The sequence below is a fragment of the Manis javanica genome, chromosome 2 (genome assembly GCF_040802235.1).
Source record: "Manis javanica isolate MJ-LG chromosome 2, MJ_LKY, whole genome shotgun sequence".
NCBI lineage: Eukaryota > Metazoa > Chordata > Mammalia > Pholidota > Manidae > Manis > Manis javanica.
The window spans coordinates 92,643,126-92,662,411 of record NC_133157.1 but is presented as its reverse complement, the minus strand read 5'-3'; the positions used below and the strand labels follow the sequence as shown (position 1 = coordinate 92,662,411).

The 19,286-nt window shown below is 44.8% G+C and overlaps 2 protein-coding genes across 5 annotated transcripts in view; one reads left to right on the top strand and one right to left on the bottom strand.

The window, feature by feature from the left end:
* CENPP (centromere protein P) overlaps positions 1 to 19,286 on the bottom strand; it is a 274,606-nt gene that overhangs the window by 63,888 nt on the left and 191,432 nt on the right. The gene's annotated exons all lie outside the window — the stretch shown is intronic.
* ECM2 (extracellular matrix protein 2) overlaps positions 1 to 19,286 on the top strand; it is an 87,799-nt gene that overhangs the window by 63,280 nt on the left and 5,233 nt on the right. For 3 of the 4 annotated variants that reach the window (XM_036991363.2, XM_073228883.1, XM_017644010.3), the window contains 7 exons: positions 3,236 to 3,543; positions 7,578 to 7,766; positions 9,682 to 10,143; positions 12,109 to 12,224; positions 13,702 to 13,837; positions 16,764 to 16,921; positions 18,723 to 18,862. In XM_036991363.2, the coding sequence (XP_036847258.2) occupies positions 3,236 to 3,543; positions 7,578 to 7,766; positions 9,682 to 10,143; positions 12,109 to 12,224; positions 13,702 to 13,837; positions 16,764 to 16,921; positions 18,723 to 18,862 (1,509 nt within the window). The remainder of the gene's footprint in view (positions 1 to 3,235; positions 3,544 to 7,577; positions 7,767 to 9,681; positions 10,144 to 12,108; positions 12,225 to 13,701; positions 13,838 to 16,763; positions 16,922 to 18,722; positions 18,863 to 19,286) is intronic. The other variant, XM_036991365.2, reaches the window with a different exon arrangement.

The window sequence follows — 19,286 nt, the reverse complement described above, 5'->3', positions numbered from 1 at the left end:
GAAACCATCTGGTTCAGGGGTTTTTTGTTCTTAGGTAGTTTTTTTGTTATACAGCTCATTATCTTTTAGAGAGATTTTAAAATAAAACAGAATATTTATCTATAAATTTACCATTTCCTGTGTTCTTCACCCCTGTGTGTAGGCCACAATTCCCTCAGCTCTCCTATGTCTGAATATGTCTTTATTTTGCCTGTGGTTCTGAAAGACATCTTCCCTGGTACAGAATTCTAGGTGGACCATTTTTTTTTCTTTTAGGTCCTTACAGATGTTCCTCCACTGTCTTCCAGCTGGTACTGTTTCTGATGCAAAGTCTGCTTTTATTCTCATCTGTCTTTTTCTCTGGTTACTTTTAAGATTTTCTTTTTATCATTGGTTTCAAAGCAGTTTGATGAGGAATACCTTGAATAACTTTCTTCATAGTTCTTATGGGGTTTAATTTGGGTGTGTGGGTTTATAATTTCCCATCAAATTTGGAAAATGACTGGTCTTTATTACCTACAATAGTTCTGTACCTCCCTAGTCCTTTGGGAACTGGATGTGGACATATATTCATTTGCTTGAGGTCTCTCCGCAGTTCTGGCATGTTCTGTCCATGTGGTCATTAGTCTCAGGGGTCTGGGTGCTTCATTTCCAATGATTTCTATCTATGGCTATGCTTTCAAGCCCACTAACCTTGCTCTGCAAGGTCCGATGTGATACCCTTTGTGGTGCAGTTTTCATTTTTAAAAGTTCAATTTGGATCTCTAAGTATCTCTCCCCTGCCTTCATGGACAGATGGACTGTGGTCACAGTAACTGTGGGTGACCTACTCAGTGATTAGGTCAGCAGAGCCACATCTGGGTCCGTTTCAGCAGATCGATTTTATCATCATCACATGTCAACTGCTTGCTTCATTGTGTGCCTACGTAGTTTTTGTCAGATTCCTGGGCACTCACTGGGTGCTCTGGGACATGGTGAAGTTTTTGGACACACTGCGATCCTTCCAGAAAGGTTTTTCAGTTTTGCTCAAGAGAACCAGAGCAACTGTCCGTCTGGAGCAAGCTGCTCCCTCTGCCAGGCAATGCCCTCTGAGTACCTGCCTGCCTCTGCCAATGCAGATCCCCTGTGATGGGCAGGCACACACTGCTCAGGTTCCTCAGCACCCTTTCTCCGCCGAATAGTGCACTTCAGGACTCGGGTGGAGCCTCCAGGTCTCTGGAAGGCCCTCCCTGGGCAGCTCTCTCCCCCTCTGCTTTTTCCCTGCCAACTCCTGACCCACCCCCCAACCCCTGACCCACCCCCCAACCCCTGGGCCTACGTGAGAGCAATCACAGGGTTCACCTCAGATTCTTCTTCTGCTCAGGGACCTCTGTTCTGTGCTGCTCCATGGGTAATGTTTGAAAAATGCTGTTTCATTATTTTGTCCTAATTTTGAGGAGTTTCAGGTTGGGGTCTCTGTTACTCCACATTGGCTGGCCGCATAAGTCGAATTTGGTAATTTTGTTACAAACTGGTATAATGTCTGGTATGTTCTCTAGGAGGTGACTGTAAATTACCTTCCAGCCTCTCTGGGAGTCATTCCTCATGGGCCAGTCAGGTTATTAAGTTGTCCACCTGGCAGGAATGTGGCAATGCAGGAAGGGTGACCCCTACAAAGACTGTTCATATTCTTGGCCTTCAGGTGGTACACTGTGGCAGATGGTCAAAATAGGTCAGTGAGTGACAACTGTACTGTGGCAAGTACCCAGGGTTGTAACCGTCATAGGTTCCCACTGAGAGAAGCCCCAGTATTTGGCTGGACTGATCACCGCCCCCATTCCTACAGATTTGGATGGTGGGCACTGGGGCTCAGGAAGGGCCACTTCACTCTCTGCACGTTTCCCATTCAGATGCCCTTGGGATTCCCACAACTCGCCATGGGATTTGAAGCAGTCCTGTACCACAGTAGCATTGATACCAGTGTGTCCCTCGTCTCACATGGAAGGACTGAGTCTGGTGTGTGGACGGCTTCTTGGCTCTTTTCAAAGGCCTGAGACTGCTGGGTGGCCAGAGTCTGGGGTCACTCTGGCCGTTTGAGCCTCCTTTGCAATTTGGCCTTTTCATTTCTGTATGTAGTTACCATTCCTGCTTGTCATCACCAGCCATCACTACTTCGCCTTCTGAGCTATAATGAAGTTGTCTTGGGATGGACATGGATGGTCAAGGCAGGCCTGTCAGGAGTAGGACAGATTTCATCACTGAGAAAGCCTGCCACTTTGGTAATGATCCTGGGTTGTTAGGGTCCCTGGGTTTTTACCCTGTTGTGTGGCAAGGGCATGCCATCTCAGAGCATGGACGGGGAGGGAGCCTGTGTGAAGCCATAAGCCTAGGATGAGCGCTCCCTGCACAAAGCTTCCTTGGCAGGACACACCGAGGCCAGAGTATGCTGCTAGCTGCAGTCTTCAACCAGCGCCTGCAATCACCTTGCACAGAGTTTCCCTTCAATTGTCCTTGCTACCTGACTAAGGGCCTGGCCCAGCCTGGCTGACCACAGTGCTGTGACCACACTTAATCTGCATCATCAAGAGTAGGATTCATTTCTCAAATATGTTTTCAGCTCTGCTCCTCCTGAGACCAGCTGATTTAATAAGAGTTTATCTCCATCCTTCTTATGTCTTTATATAACTGACACTAGTTTTGTTTTTATGTATCATGCCCCTCCTCCTGAAAAAGAAAATTATAAAGATAGAAAATAAAAGAACCAAACAGAAGTGTGGAAAATGGGTGTGAATAATGTTTGTCACAGACGAGCAGGCAGACAGGTGGACAGCAATCTCCTGCACAATTTCTGAAAATCTACTGCACAGTGGTCCAGAGATGTGTTGGCACCATGGCCCAAGGCCAAGTCTGACCCACTGCCTGTCTTACTGGCACATGGCCACACACATTTGTTAACACACTGCCTGCTTTTGTGCCACAAGGGTTGAGTCGTGTAGTTATGTCAAAGACTGTATGGCTAAAATATTTACTATCTGGTCCTTAATAGAATGTGTGCCCATGCCTGATTTAGAGATTAAGATAAGATACTAAAAGTTCTTTGAATCTGATAGAAAAACTATAAATTCTGATTTGGCAGTAATACTGTAGCCTATGGTCCACACATCGTATGTGTTATGTCCCAAAGATTCTGCAGAGACATACAAGCAAAAACAGGCCAATTTTCAGAGGTAAAAGTTCAGTCACCACTAATTCCAAAACTGTTTCATTCCCATTCTAGGAATTGTATGGTGAAAAAAGCAAGCATGAAGTTGGCAAGCTTGTTTTGTTTTCTGCTTATCATTTTTCAAATTGACTTTGGACAAAATGAAGACACTCCCAGGAAGCAGAGGAAGATGCATCACCACAGATGGCAGAGAGGCTCTACGCCCAGCCATAGTCCCAGCAGACAGCTTGGACTTCGGCAGTCAGGGACAGCCACACCAATAGCAGCACAGCCCGTGGTGACTGTGGGTCACAGTGTGGAGGAAAAGTTTGAATCCTTGTTGAGTGTTCTTGGAGTAGAATCAAGCTATAATGTGCTACCAGGTAAGATAACAGTAAGAGAGTGTGCAAGAGTGAGAACACCTCTGTGAAGATAATTTCTCCCTAAATTCAAGTTATTAAATTATCTTTTGGTTTAATCTATTGTTAAGTCCAGGGAAAGGACATCCCGGGGCAAAATACCTATAAAAACCGAAATCAGTCAAAGGGAGAAATAAAGTCTAAAATCCGTTTATTGCTTACAAACTGCAGACCGGCCCATCTCTCTCTCTCCTGCTCCAGCAGCAGCAAACCTGGCCCTCCCCTCACCTCAGGTAAGGACAAGCCTCCTTGCCCAGGTAATGTCCCACTGATATGGAGATGCACTTCTCTCCACCCCTGAGGATATGCAAATGCACTAAAGCCATACTCCTTTCCACCTCTGAATGCCTACTGATATGCAGATGTACTAAAGCCAGGCGAGATATTCTGGAAATGTGATAATTTTTCCCACATCTACAAAGATGAATTTTGAAGTAATTTAAAATTCATTTACAAAATGTACTGACAATACAAAATTATTGGAAAGCAAAAAAATAATTAGCTATCCTATAATTATATTTATAAAACCATAATTCCTATTTTGGTTTATTTATTTCTAGTCTATTTATTATGCCATGTATTTTATACATAATAATCATAATATAGATAATATACATACAAACTTGTGAACTGTTTTCATTTATAGACCATCTAGTATGTAAAAAATATTCAGATAATGCTGTGAAGATGTGGCTATTAAATATTTTCAACCAAAAATAAGGGGAGGCCACTGAATATATAAACTAAATTACTGAATTTTAAAGGCATTTAAAAAAAATTAGTACTTTAATGGTCCACATTTTTCCAAGTTTAGAAGAAAAAAGTAATTATATTACACATTTGTTACCATTACATAAAATTTTCAGAGAAAAAAAATCATCATATAATATTCTGTTGCCAATACTTCATAGTCTCAAGAAAACCAAATGGTTTTAAATGATGTTACTTCCATAAATTTAACAGAAATAATATACAATTACCATGAATATAAACAATTTAGGCCACATTATAGCATGATCAGGGAAGAAAGATTCTGGAGGCAGGGAAATCGACTAAAAAAATATAATAATAGCGTATCCATAACTGCTCAAGAACGATGGGGGCAATTTCCCTGGCTAAGTGGAAAGGTATTCGGAGTTATAATTATAGAAAATTAAAAGGTTAAAATGTAGTATGCATAAAGTGATCTCAAATGTTTTAAAAATATGTAATATAGGGTCATATGCATAAAAAGTATAGAAGATGTGTACTAAACATTTCTCAATTGTCCTAAAATGTTTTCCAGTGGTTTTGTAGTACCTTTTTAAAAACTATGATAAAACACACATAAAACCTATCATTTTAACCATACATAGTGAGAAATTACCCCATTTCACCCTCCCCCAACCCGAGGCGATCACTGTTCTTACTCTGAATTTGCCTCGCCTAGATATTTCATATACAAGGAGTCATGTATTATGAGGCTTTTGTGTCTGGCTTCTTTCCCTTGGCATCAGGCCTTCAAGGCTCACCCATGCTGCAGGGTGTGTCAGTGCTTCCTTCCTTTTTTTTTTTTGAGAGGGCATCTCTCATATTTATTGATCAAATGGTTGTTAACAACAATAAAATTCTGTATAGGGGAGTCAATGCTCAAAGCACAATCATTAATCCACCCCCAGCCTAATTCTCATCAGTCTCCAATCTTCCGAAGCATAACGAACAAGTTCTTACATGGTGAACAGTACAAGGGCAGTCATCACAAAAACTTTCGGTTTTGATCACTCATTATGAACTATAAACAATCAGGTCAAATATGAATATTCATATGATTTTTATACTTGATTTATATGTGAATCCCACATTTCTCCCTTTATTATTACTATTATTTTTTTTTTAAATAAAATGCTGAAGTGGTAGGTAGATGCAAGATAAAGGTAGAAAACATAGTTTAGTGTTGTAGGAGAGCAAATGTAGATGATCAGGTGTGTGCCTGTAGACTATGTGTTAATCCAAGTGCTTCCTCCCTTTTAAGGCTGAAATATTCCATTGTGTGGTAGACCAGTTCATTTATTTATCCATTCATCTGCTGATGGACATTTGGGTTGTTTCTACATTTTGGCTGTTGTGTTCAAATTTCTGTTTAAATTCCTGTTTCAATTCTCTTGGATATGGCACCTAAAGGTGGAATACAGGGTATCTAGAAACTGGTCCATATGCTATTTCTATGTTTAATCTAATGAGAAGCCACCATGTTTTCCACAGAGGCCACACTATTTTATATTACCACCAACAAAGTACAAAGATTCCAATTTCTCCACATCATTGCCATTACATGTTATTTTCTATTTAAGAAAAAACAGAGCCACTCTCACGGATGTGAACTGGTACCTACCTTACTGTGGTTTAATTTGCATCTGCCTAATGACTAATGAAGTTGAGCATTCTTTTATGTGTTGTCCATTATACATATTCTCTGGAAAAATGTCTATTCACATCCTTTGCCCATTTTTAATAAGTTGGTTGTTTAATGGGTTGTCTGTTGACTTTTAGGAGTTCATTATGTATATTCTGGATATTAAACCCTTATCATATATGATTTACAAATATTTTCTCCCATTGTTTACAGTCCTTTCACTTTCTTGACAATTTCCTTTGATGCATCAGATTTTTAATTTTGATGAAGCCTACCTACTTTTTCTCTTGTCGCTTGTACTTTCACGAGTCATATCTAAAAAGCCACTGCCAAATATAAGTTGTGGAGGTTTACACCTATTTTCTTCTATGAATAGTATAGTTTTAGCTCTTATACTTAGGTTTCTGATACATTTTCAGTTAATTTTTATATTTGGTATAAGGCTGGGATCCGATTTTTTCCCCTGAGTGTGGATGTCTGGTTGTTCCAGCACCGTTTGTTGAAGAGACTGTTTTTTTCTCCATCAAATGGTCTTGGCACCCTTGTTGAAGATCAATTGGCCATAGATGTGTGGGTTTATTTCTGGGCTTTCAATATTCCATTGGTTTGTATGTCTATCCTTATGCCAGTAACACTGGCAAAAAAAAATGAGTAATGTTGTTCTTTTTTCCTCCCACAACTGTTTTGGATATTCAGGGCCCCCTTTATAGACTTTAGTACTTTCATACTTGGGCAAAACCTCATACACACCTATTTTTTCCTGGGGTTAGAACTGGGTGGGTGTGACTGGCCTCCTGCAAGTATCCCCATAAGAGGGGTTGGGCATGAATCGGGACAGTGGGGGCAAATGTGAGTGCTCACTTTGGGGTAGGGTGAGGGTCAGAGCCCACCAGATGGAGGAGAGTTATCAGGAATGATACTAGGTCAGAGGAAAAACATCCCCTTATTATTCAGATCAAAGCAGCTTACTTAGTCAACACACTTATTCACATACCTACAACCCTGTATGTACTAAACATACTAAAATCCAATGGAATGAATATACTAAATGCACTGTCTCACTGAGGCTACCATCTGCCCCTACTTCCATGAGGATCGGTGGGGTGTGGGCTTAGCACAGGCATATTCCAGCCCTCTGCTCTCTGCAAGGGATGGAACCAGACAGCCTCGCCTCTGCTGCCATTAGGCGTGGCCGTGTAACTCACTTTGGACAGTGTAACTGGACATTTTAGGGTCCCCACTGCTCTGGCAACAGGGCAGCCTGCCTGGAGTTGAAGCTGGTTGCTTCACTGAGTGGCTCTCTTGAGTAGAGCCCATAGACCCCTGGACACGTGGCACAAACAAGAAATAACAGACTTTGGGGCTGTCATTTGCTGCCATATGACTTAGCCATCCTGACAGACACAGGACGGAGGTACAGTCCACTCAGAGCAAAAGTTGGAGGCTGAGTGCAGAGTATGAGGAGAGCATTGCGGAGGTCTGCACATGGACACACGTGCACCCCATTCCCGTGTGGTTCGGTCAGCCAGACTTTGCGCTGTGCTTGCTTGTACTGGCAGGTGCTGGTGGCCATTGGGAACATAAATATGTCACTGTTCTCTCCTAGGGAGAAAGGGGCACTGTGTGGTAAATGGGATGGCCATGCACAACACAGCCGTGTGGTCCCCTGGGCCCTGCACTACCTGCCTCTGCTATGGTGGAAGAGTGCTCTGCGATGAGGCCGTGTGCCCCTCACGGGCATGCCCCCAAACACGCATACCTGATGGAGAATGCTGCCCAGTCTGCTTTGACTCAGGTATAAATATTTAGAAACAAAAGAGCATGTGTGTGATTGTCTTGAACTTCCATTTGTTTTTATTTTGTCATGACCTTAACTTTCAAATGATAAGCCAGTCATCAAAGTACTTAAGATATTGGCACAGTAATGATAAACATGGCAATTATTTGGGAAACGTATGGGAGAGGACAAAAATAAGAGATCTTGACTTTACACTTTAGCCCTATCAGACTGAGTAAACTTGGAGCGGATCACAGCCCACACTTGACTCTCCACTTCAGAGATGCAGCAGCAGGGTCCACACAAGCCCACAGCTCCAAGTGCTCGGCTGGAAGTGAAGAGTGAAGCTCTGCTTAGTTCCCACTTACTCCAATGCTGAGTGGGCACAGCTACCATCCCAAAGGGAGGGGAAGAACCTTGGTGCATGAAGGGAGGAGTGGTTTGTGTTTGGACAGCAAAACTACCCCCTCATCTCATGAGGCTCGTGCCTGAGGGAGGAGCCAACCTTAGGAGGGAGTCCGGGGGTTCCTCCACCAAGAGCCTGGCCAATGCCATGCGAAATAAATGAGGGGAGAAGGGTTAAGTGATTTTACAGGAAGGGATGGGGATATTTTCTTTGGTCTATGATCAAGTTAGGTTATTTTGTGCAAATGGGGATCATAGGATAAGTGTCTACAAGTCTCCTGCCAGGAAGAACTTTAGAATACTGAGGGATTTTATTTTGGTTTATACTACCAGCTATTTTACCAAGTATTATGTCTTTAAATTATGTTAGAAAATAAAAGTGTTTAATGAAACTGACTTGGGGATGAAACAAGGTTTATACAGGAAGATGCAGAAGTTTTCAGACATTTGTCAAAAGACTTGAAATATTCTTGAAATGCTGTGGTTATTTTGGAATACTAACCTTGGATAAATAGGAGGACTAAATATGTCAATAGAATAGCTTTAGTTTCCTTTGGCTAATTTGTTCCTATTTTCCTTTTGCATGTTCTGCTGGAGATGTGAAAAAAATAGCTCACAGACTTTACAATATATACTGAACTGAAATTTCAAGTAATGACTTTAAATATATTTTCTGAGTCCTTTTGGAGTGATTTACATAGTAAAATAAAAGCAGGACAGTGACTGAGTGAGTTCCTGGGCCTGTGAGCTCCCTCCTCCGAGGCTGATCATTTGGAGCGAGTCCCCGCCAGGACCCCCGACTCCCTCCTGAGGCAGGACAGCACAGGGGACAGGCCTCTGGGGGTCCCTGTCCCCCTCCTGCCATCAGAGACATGCCTGGGTTAGGACAGCTTCCATATCTCAAGCTGTTACAGTGAGAGTCTGGGAGGGAAAAGGTAACTCTCTACAGTTCTCAATTTTAGAGAATGCTTTTTTAGGGACCCACAGAACTGAAAGAAAATTGGACAAAAATAATGAATCTATAAACAAAAGTTGGTTTCATTACCATAAGCAGTTAAAATACATTTCACTTCCTTATGTCTGACGGTCTACAAATTCTTACATTATCAATAACCCCAATTAGCTAAACAAAACTGCTTATAAAGGTCACATCTGATTGCACTGCAAGCCCACACAGGACTTCTCACCATTCTGCAGCACATGCAATATTATTCCCTCTTGAGTCACTGGGCAGCATGACACTCGGGGTAAAATAAATCCTAAAGCCCATGGGCAAAACTAAATTGCCTATAACAGATCTTAAAAAATGGAAATTATGCTACTATTAAAACCATTTGAGCAAAAATTTCAACCCGCACTCAAATACCTGGAGGGAATAATACTTGCTAAGCCGGTTTCCCCAGTGACTTTTCCTTTATTAACATCACTCCTGCCCTGCTGTACCTCATCATGTGCTCTGTGGCCTCCTACTCACTACTTGGCAGTGGAGCACCTCATGACACAACTGAGCTTTCTCGTGATTCTTCAGAACCAAGAGAACCATCCAGTGTGCAGCATGCACCACCGCCACCCCTTCAGGAGGAGAGGGACCACACGGGCAGCAAAGAGGGGCTTGGACTGCAGGAGGAGGAAACCAAAGAGGACGCAGATGGGGGCAGCCTTCCTGACACAAGGCGGTACAGACAAGGTGGGCAGCAGAGCCCTGGAGAGGAGGGGAGGCATGCCGGCCGACACAGAGGTCCAGCCAGGGAGCAGGTCAAGGGCGAGGAGCAGGACGACGAGGACGTCGAGGACGAGGATGAGGAGCGGACTGTTAGAGGGAACACGTTCCTGCCACCCTCGTGGCACCCAGGCCCTGCCCTGCCCCAAGCCATGCCCCGTCTACCCAGCAGCTGCTCCCTGTCTTATAGGACCATCAGCTGCATCAGTGCCCACCTCACACACATCCCGCCACTCATGGCACCACAGATTACAAGTCTGGAGCTCATTGGTAAGAGATGTTCACATGTTGGTTTTATCTTGTGATTTAAAAGTAAAGAGCCCTCACTGCCCATGAAGGTTACATTTTAATTTCATAATATAAACTGGGCCCTGGTAGACTAATTTCACAATCTTCAAAATATAAATAAACTTTGCAGAAGAGACATGTGTTTACTGCAGAACAACAATTAGGTACAAGGCAATTGTCTCCAAATCAGATCATGGCTCGCAAGGACTTTTCCCTAAAGTCAGCCGTGCTGAGTACGACTCACACACAGTCAAGCATACTTTCAGCATACTCCCGAGCCCTGACCCATGTATGTGGTTGTGTCAGCACTGCAGTTGAGGCCTGGCACATTCACCACTTCCAGGATTCCCTTGCGCCCCTGCTCTCACAGACTGGCCACCAGTCTCCCATCTCCAGTGTTGCCTTTCCCAGGGTATCACGGAAATGGAGCCACACAGTACAGCCTTCCATTAGGCTTGCCTCTGGGTGCTGCACAGCAGTAGCTTGCCCCCCCCTACCACTAATTGCCATGCCACTTTTTGGAAAGATCACAGGTACTACCAAGGGTGTCTGGGTCACTTCCAGTTTGGGGTGACCCTGCACACGTCTACCATAAATATTCAAAGCCAGAGGTTGTGTGGGCCCAGGTTTCCTTTTCCCAGGGGAACACCCAGGACTCGGGCTTCTGGGTGACAGGTAAAACACCCATGTTTGACTTTGTAGGAAACGACCAGCCAGCTCCCTGCAGCAGCTGGAACATTCTTGCTGCTCTGCACTGTCAGCTGTCCCCTTCTTTAGCCATTCTGGGGGCCTTGCACGGCCCAGTCCTCCTGCCCATGCTCCTACAGTGCCAAAGGGAGGATTCTGGAGGAATGGTGGGATGAGGTGTGTGTGAGGCTGGTGGTGGGCTGACTGGGCCAGTGGATAACCTCGGGTATCTGTCTGGGGACAAAGCCCATGCGGGGTGGCCCTGACCATGCACGGGTGAGAGCATCAGAATGGGGCTCCAGATGTGTCTTGGGGGAAATCACAGCAATAAACTACCTCAGAAATAATGACCATATAAATAATAATCAGTGGACATGGTCTGACACCTTTGTTCAGGATGGTCAGTCTGAGGTAGGACTTGGCCAGGGCGATGGCTTTCCCAGCACCACATTGGAGGCCTCCTAAGGAAGTCCTTGCATGTCTGAGACCCCTGCTCCAGCAACATCCTCCTCACACAGCCTGCATGCCATGTGTGATCTGCTGTGAGAAAACCCAATGAATGAAAGGTCTTAGAACCTGTGTTCAGTGACATAGTCTTGGTTTTATAAGGCCACCATGTGGTTTTTGCATCACTATTTCTACTACGTTCATTTTCTGGGTTTAAAATCAACTGCGGTACTTAGCTAAATGTCAAAACAAAATCCCATAAATTTAAGGCATGTAGGAAATTCTGTAGATTGAAATTGTTGAATTATAACAGTAGACCTGGAGGTGAGCTGAGACATTATCCCCCAGATTATTCAAAGGAGACTGATGCTCAGAGACATGAGCCCCAGAAGCACTGATACAACAGCACCACATTTCTGGTCCAGGGTAGAGAGTGTGTCAGTGGGAAAATATGAAGGACTACAAAAATCAGCTTCTACATAACCTTCAGAAACACCTTTGTGGTGAGATACCCCATGAGTACAGAACTGTTGAGTGAATCACAATCTGGCTATTTCAGCAGCCACATCTCAAGCATGATATTCTGGAGCAGGCAAGTCCTGGGTGGAGGTGACTGTGAAACAGCCTCGTGCAGGCTGTTATTCTTCCAAACATGCATTTGCTTATTATCTAATGAACATGCCATCCTAGATAGGAGCAGTGCTCTCCCAGGTAAAGGTCTCTTCTGCTGTGCACACATGTGCATGCATGTGCACACACATGCACATGTGCAAACATGCAACAGGCCTAAAGTACAACTACTCTGTGTCCTAGGCAATCCCATCACCTCTGTTCCAGATGAAGCATTTAATGGGTTGCCGAATTTGGAAAGGCTTGATCTCAGCAAAAATAACATCACCTCTGCAGGCATGGGTCCAAAAGCTTTCAAGGTAAACACATGCTCTAGTTGGTGAGTAGCAGGTGTCCACCTGGACGGTTTTCCCCATTTGTACCCACAACAGGGGTGGGGGGTGGATGTGTGACTCGTTTCCTCCTCAGTTAAGAGTATCTGACATATTTCTAGCTGGTCCTCTTATGCTTCACCTTAGCGTACTGACAACAGCATCCATGTTTTTCATTCAAGGAGTGGTTTCTCCCCAAGTAGCTGAAAACATGTGGAAAATTGGTCTCTCAGCACATGAGGTATTTCTGGGAATAAGGGAGAGGTTATCTGGAAACTCAATTAACATTTTTGGGCCAGCAAGACAGACCTTCCTTACTCTGTGCTAGGAGCAGACTCTGCAGGAGGAGGGGCTCAGCAACAGCAAAGGGGCTCAGATGACAATCAGCATGGGGCAGGTCGGGGAAAGGAGAGGGAAAATGAGACGACAGGAAATGGCTCAGAATAAACCTCTGAGATGCTCAGATTTGACTAACATTTTTTCAGAAAAGAAGAAAACAGAGGATCAAAGAACTTCAGAGAAACAAAGGTAGAAGCAATAAAGGAGGGCCTGTGTGCTAACACACCTTCAGAAATGTGTGTGGGCTTTGCAAAGTGCAGCACTACAAGGTCAGGCTTCACGCCCTCCACGACTCTGCCCCCTGGGCACAGACCATGGGCCTTGGCACCCTCATTCCCAGCTCTGCAGGTGTCTCTGTGTCCTTCCCACCAGGCCCAAGACTGGCTTCACCCTTGCCATCCTTGAACATGGCAGCCAGACTCATGCATTTCTCATACTGATCAAAAAGGAAAATACTGCACAAATTCACCTCCTTTTCCTGTTGTGGGGTTCTCTGTCCCATTCCCAAACTGCTGACGTTTGACTCTGTGCGTGGCTGACATGCTCCACTCCACTCAGGGCATTGGGCTTGTCAGGCCAAAGAGCACAGAACCCAGACATGAAAACGCACATGCAGACAGTCGAGGTCTCTGGGGTACATACAGGAGCCATGTGTGATGCTCAGCATGTCATCCTGAAGAATTTTCACAATAATCACTGCTATTTTATGAGTGTTTCCATTAGTGCAGATAGAAAACCGAGGCTTACAAATACACTAAAAGGATTCAGACTGCTGCCCTACTCACACCCCTTACAGATTCAGATCACTGCATGGTTTAATTAAACTAGTACCTACTGCTGAGAAGATGAAAACCTAAGACCTAGAAAAATATGACTGGTCTAGAGTGATAAGAGCTTTCTCTTGCTTACAAAAACCACAGGGTAAGTGTGGGTAGGTGGGGTACAAAACCCAGCAAATGCCATTTGGTGAAAACACCTGGGAAGAACTCTATGGGCAGATCAACAACCACCTGGCAAGAAGGGTGTGGGGTGCTGTCTAAACCAGAGCTGGTGGGGATGGTTGGGATACTAGAAACTACTGCCTTCTGACCAGACATAAAAGTAACTCTGAGATTTGCCTTTTAAGCTTCTGAACAAGTTAATGCGCCTGAACTTGGATGGGAACAAGTTGGTAGAGATTCCTTCCAAACTGCCATCAACGTTAGAGGAACTGAAAATCAATGAGAACAACCTTCAGGCTATCGATGAAGAACGCTTGTCAGGTATCAGCACGGGCTCTATGCCCCGTCCTTATAACCTTCATGTGCAAAATTTCATTGCAACCAAATGAGTAACCTACAGGATTAGGCACCTTACCATTTAAGGTGATAAAACTTATTTTAACTAGTGAAACTTTTAAAAACTATCTTGAACTACCCTGGTCTTTAAAAAGTACTCTAACTACAAATAAGCCTTTGAGCCATTTTAGGCTCTCATCCTTCCCTAGTCAGTGACCCGAGAGCAGGTCTGAGACACCCCGGGTGTGGTGCTGCAGGGCTCTCAGCACACCTCGCCCACAACTCCCGCTCCTCCACGTGCCCTGACATTTTCATTTGTCACGTGTTGATGTGTAGCTTAGATGAGAACTCCGTGTAAGGTGAGTAAGTGGGCACTCCAGGCTGAGGGCGACCCTGCAGTCACAGCATGTGCACGTCATCGTCACCACCATGGCCCTAACAGTCCTGCTCCCGAGATGGTGGCTGTGGTGGTTCTGCCACCTGGGTGTCAAAGGCACATGGGCCCCACAGGGCCAGGGGATGATATGCCTCGGGGGTGTGGCTGCTGCGGAGGCTTGGAGGGGGCGCCAGATGACCAATAGGCGGTTTCTGCTCCGAGCTGGCTGACTCACACTGTCATGTTGTGAACCCGGATAAAATATTCAGTGTTACAGCTAGCCTTTCACAAACTCTAGCTGGCCTTTCACTAGATTTTATGCTTCTATAAGACAAAACTGCCAGATTTTTCTCTGTATCTTCAAGCTTAGCATAGCTCTTGAGGTATATCGGGCTCAATACACTTTTTACTTATTTGAAATATATTTATTATGTTAATGTGGACAACAAAGCCTTTAAAAAGATGAAACAGTTATTTCCTTTCACTCCCAAAACTTCACAGAACAAAACCCTTGTGGTGCTGGGAGAAGCAACAGGAATGAGAAGTGGCCAATCTGAGGGTTAGAGTTATAGTGACGCTTTTCCAGACTGGTTTCAGGACACAAGTGAAAGATATTAATTAATAAAAATCACGATGGGCTATGACATATGGAAAAGACTTAAAAGCCCAGTTTCTAACTGCCAGGTGAACAGAGGCCAAAGGAGCACCTAATTTAGATCAAGTGCACTAATGGTGAGGGCACGTCACAGCTGTTACCAAAACAATATGATAGGAGGACGTCTCCCAGTCCTGCGCCTGCCCCCTGCTCACTCCCCTCCCGGCTCTGTGCTCCATCACAGGGAGGCCTGGCCAGTGAGGGGGCTCCCTGCAGTCCCCTTGTCCAGATAGCCCTGCACTGTGGGCTCCTCTGCTGTTCAGGCTGGGCTCTGAGTCCTCTTGCCTCTGGCTTCTCGGCTCTCCCCACCCCCAAAAGCAAGAACTTCCTACCAACATCCTGCTTAATAAACCCTCTTTCTACTCCAGGTCTAACTGCAGGCACCTTATCTAATACTGCCCTGGCTCCCGTTACATACACACCATACACTTTTTCCTATACACGCAAGCACTCATAAACCAGAGAGTAACTGTAACATGACACACAGCATCTATCTGCATTGCATGTATGTCTCTGTCTTCTGGGAGGTCATGTAATGACCATTAGTCTACTTCTATTATCTGTTTTCACTGGAAATCTACTAAGTCCCCCAAAACTCAACTGTGTATTAGATAAATAAGCTGGATTCTCAGATTCTCTAGCTTTGGAAACTGAAGAGAGGGCAGAAAGCATACCAATGAACCACAGCTTACTGTTCGGCCTCTCTAATACTGTCTCTCAGCCCTTCAAGGGCTCCTAAACACAACCACCAGAGAATGTTCTGTCATGCTGTCCGCTGCCCAGGGACTCCTGGCTGCTGAGGGGAAGCCAGACCTTGCCCATGCACAGAGGCCGGCACAGCCCTCCTCCACCCCAGCCCTCACCTGCTTGCAATGGGCCTCTGTCCCACATCTGGGCACCTGGGTCCTCACCTGGGTGTGTGCCCCCCGGCTGCCTTTGCCCACATCTCCCTTCCTAACAGCTGGCCCTGCTAGGTCTACACTGCCACCCTACAGTGCCTCTGAGGGTGCTGAGCTGTGCAGGGTGCTCAGCAGGCCCAACGACTTGAAATGAGGAGCGTATTATCTCTGTTCTGGGATTTTGGCCACTGAGCAAAGTCCAAAGTCACATCCTGAGTGTCTGACTCAGGCACCTCTGTGAATCATCATTGCTGGGCCACCCGCCCTTAAGCTTTCAGCTGATACAGACCATTCCACTCCTGAGGCCAGGAGAGACATTTAGAAGAAAACTTGTTAGTATAAAAGCCTTTCTTGGTAGCTCAAGCTGAATGTGTGGAGAATTTTTTAATTCTCCTTTCAAAATGTCCATCTCCTTGCATTCTCTGCCAGGAAGAGAACAACAGCAATGGGAATTCTCTGCTGCAACCCCCTAGTTCAGAGAGAGGTTTGCCAGGCAGAGTGCTCTGTGTCCTAGAAAAAGGACTCACTCATGCATTACACTCCCCCATCCATCCCCGAAACCTGCCACCCCACACCGAGCTGGCTGCACAGAAAGACCTTCCACAACCTGCTACACCCACTCCCCACCCCAGGTCCAAGACCCTGCCTGGCCACCGCTGCCTCTGCGGTACACCCCGGCTCTCATTCCTGCCCTGCTCTTCCCTCCCCCTCTTCAGCCTCTTCCTTAGTCAATTTCCATCACACGCCACGATAGTGACTCCCTGTAGGCCCAGAGCCCCCACCAGAACACGCACTCAGCATGCAGTGCAGGCTGAGCTGAACATTATGGGTTGAGTTTTGGAGAAAGGCTGTATATGGGGATACAGATACAGAAGCTATGGCATCTGCCCTCCAAACTTAACATTTCACATTTGTAAAGATTATAGAAACTGCATGGATTTTCAGTTATCCTAATATCCTGATAATTTTATTTTTTTATAGACTTAAATCAATTGGTCACCTTAGAACTGGAAGGAAACAGCCTGAGTGAGGCCAATGTCAATCCTTTAGCTTTCAAACCTTTAAAGAGCCTAGCCTACCTGCGTCTGGGAAGAAATAAATTTAGAATTATACCACAGGGTCTTCCTGCTTCAACTGAGGTACTAATAACTTTCTTCTCATGTTTTACAGTTTAACTGCAGTATACTACAACAAAATAAAGTAAGATTCTAAGATGCATACTGAACTCAGTTTTGGTGTTGTTTACAGAATTTACTATCATTTGAGCATTACTTTCTCTTAATACTATGAGTCAAAGTTATAATTACTAGCAGAGACCCTCAATAAGGTGAAAGTTGGTCCTGCTAACAGCTCCTAGGGAGAGAATGGGGAAGATGAACTGAGGTATGAAAAGAACCTACAACTTGCAAAAACTGCTCTGAATTGTGCAGTGCCTAAAGCCCTGAGCTTCCCAGCTCCTACCAGAGGCCATGCACTGTCCTGTCTTCAGCCACTGGAGACACTGCTGAAGCCCAGGTTTGTGCTGTCCCTTGCTGCAGCAAGGACACACTTCACTGAGGGGGTTCTAGGGGACCTCACTGCTGAGTGTGCACCCCAACTCTCTGCATGAAGAGTAGAGGTCTGGCAGTCCAGCTGTGGCCCAGGGGGCTTCCTCTGAGCTCTGTTTCTGCCATACATGGCCACTCAGCAAGAAGTCAGGACACAGCTTCCCAGCTGTGGACCCAACCAAGCCAGAAGAGAGGGACTTAGGCCTCAATCTGCTTCTGCCACAGCCACCCATCCTCCTCCTCTATCTGCAAATTAAGATATGACCTCAGAATTTATCAAAATCATAAAGATCAAGGTTGCAAATCCAGTGTTACATCAGAATCACTTGAACCCTAAAGAAATACAGACCCTTGACCCACCCCAGACATCCTAAATCAGGGTCTTTGGAAGGTGGAGTCAGCAAATTTTAAATGGACAGTGCACATGCACAGTAACACACACACAACTTGCATAATACAAAAGAGTGGTGTGTCTCCATTCCATGTCCAAACCCCCCTGTCCCTGGTTTCTCTTTCCAAGGGAACCCTCTCCCTGGCCTGGGAGATGCTATCCACACAGGTGTGTTCTGACTCCTCGTAAGGAGTGATTCTAATACACAGCCAAGTTTGGGTACCGCTGAGTAAATAACATACACAGGAAGGTAAAAGCCAAAAGCTAAAAATCACTTTACCCATTTCTAACAAATACTAAAATTAAGTGACAAAGAGGGGAAATGACTGCATTGGAATAGAAAGTTACACTGGAGGTACATAGCAATTCTGCTTGTGATTCCAACAGGATCTCAGAGAACAACTCCCTCTAACGCCAATGGATCTTAACTTGAAGGCAGCTAGCTGATGAAATCTGGCAGTAATTCTAGCAAACTTCACTCTTCTATCAATTCTAAACAAATAAAATATTTACAGACAGCATGGGCTTGGGAAGCAGGCAGAGCTAGCTGAAGCTGGGGCCCGGCGGGACCATCACTCCCAGGTGTTCACGTGAACCTGGGCCCATTTCCTCTCTATGCCTGGGCTTCCTATTACTAAATAGGGATGATAATTTCCACCTATTTTCCAGGGTTTTGAAGCCCAAATGAGATAATTTATGTAAATGAGTTTTGCAAATTGGAGTTTTATACAATTATTATGGAATGCTGTATTTTGTAACATTTTATGGTTAAAAAATAAATAAAATAATTTAATTCCATAACCATGATAGACAGCACATTTAACTTTTTTTAATTAGTAGGGAAACTTGACAACTTAAAAAAATGAACTCAGTTTGAAGAGCAGAAAAAGACTCCAGGTAATACTGATGAGAACAATCTGTAATGCCATTTTAGTCTCTGTGAAATTGAATATATTTATTCAACAAACAAGAAAATTAAGTTTTTTTTTATCTTAACTATAGGAATTATACCTAGAAAATAACAACATTGAAGAAATAACTGAAATCTGTTTCAACCATACCAGAAAGATCAGTATCATTGTACTACGCTATAATAAAATTGAAGAAAACAGGATTGCTCCTTTAGCCTGGATCAATCAAGAGTAGGTATTGGTATGACTTCTTCCTCTTGCCATTACTGAACAGGATGCAAACGTGGGAGATGAGATAGAGGGCACAACATCCCTTCTCAGTGATCCTTCCTTTCCTGAAACTCAGCTCCTTGTAGGGAGCTCAAGCTATCCATGGCCTGCCTGGTGTCACAGTGGCCGAGGTCATGGTCGGACGCCCTGCCGGCACAGTGCTGAGCCCGAGGTCTGACAAGTCCTTCCCACTCTGCCCCCCTCACAGGTCAAGTTTAAGTGAGCTACCTCCTTTTCCCAGGAGGGATGCTGTCCCCCCTGCAGGTGGAGCACCCAGCCTCACTGTTCTCACCACATCACCATCCCTCCATGCTGTTTCTCTACCTCAGTCTCACCAACTGCACGGTGTGTGGCTTAAGCATGGAGGCAGAGACAGGACCCATTG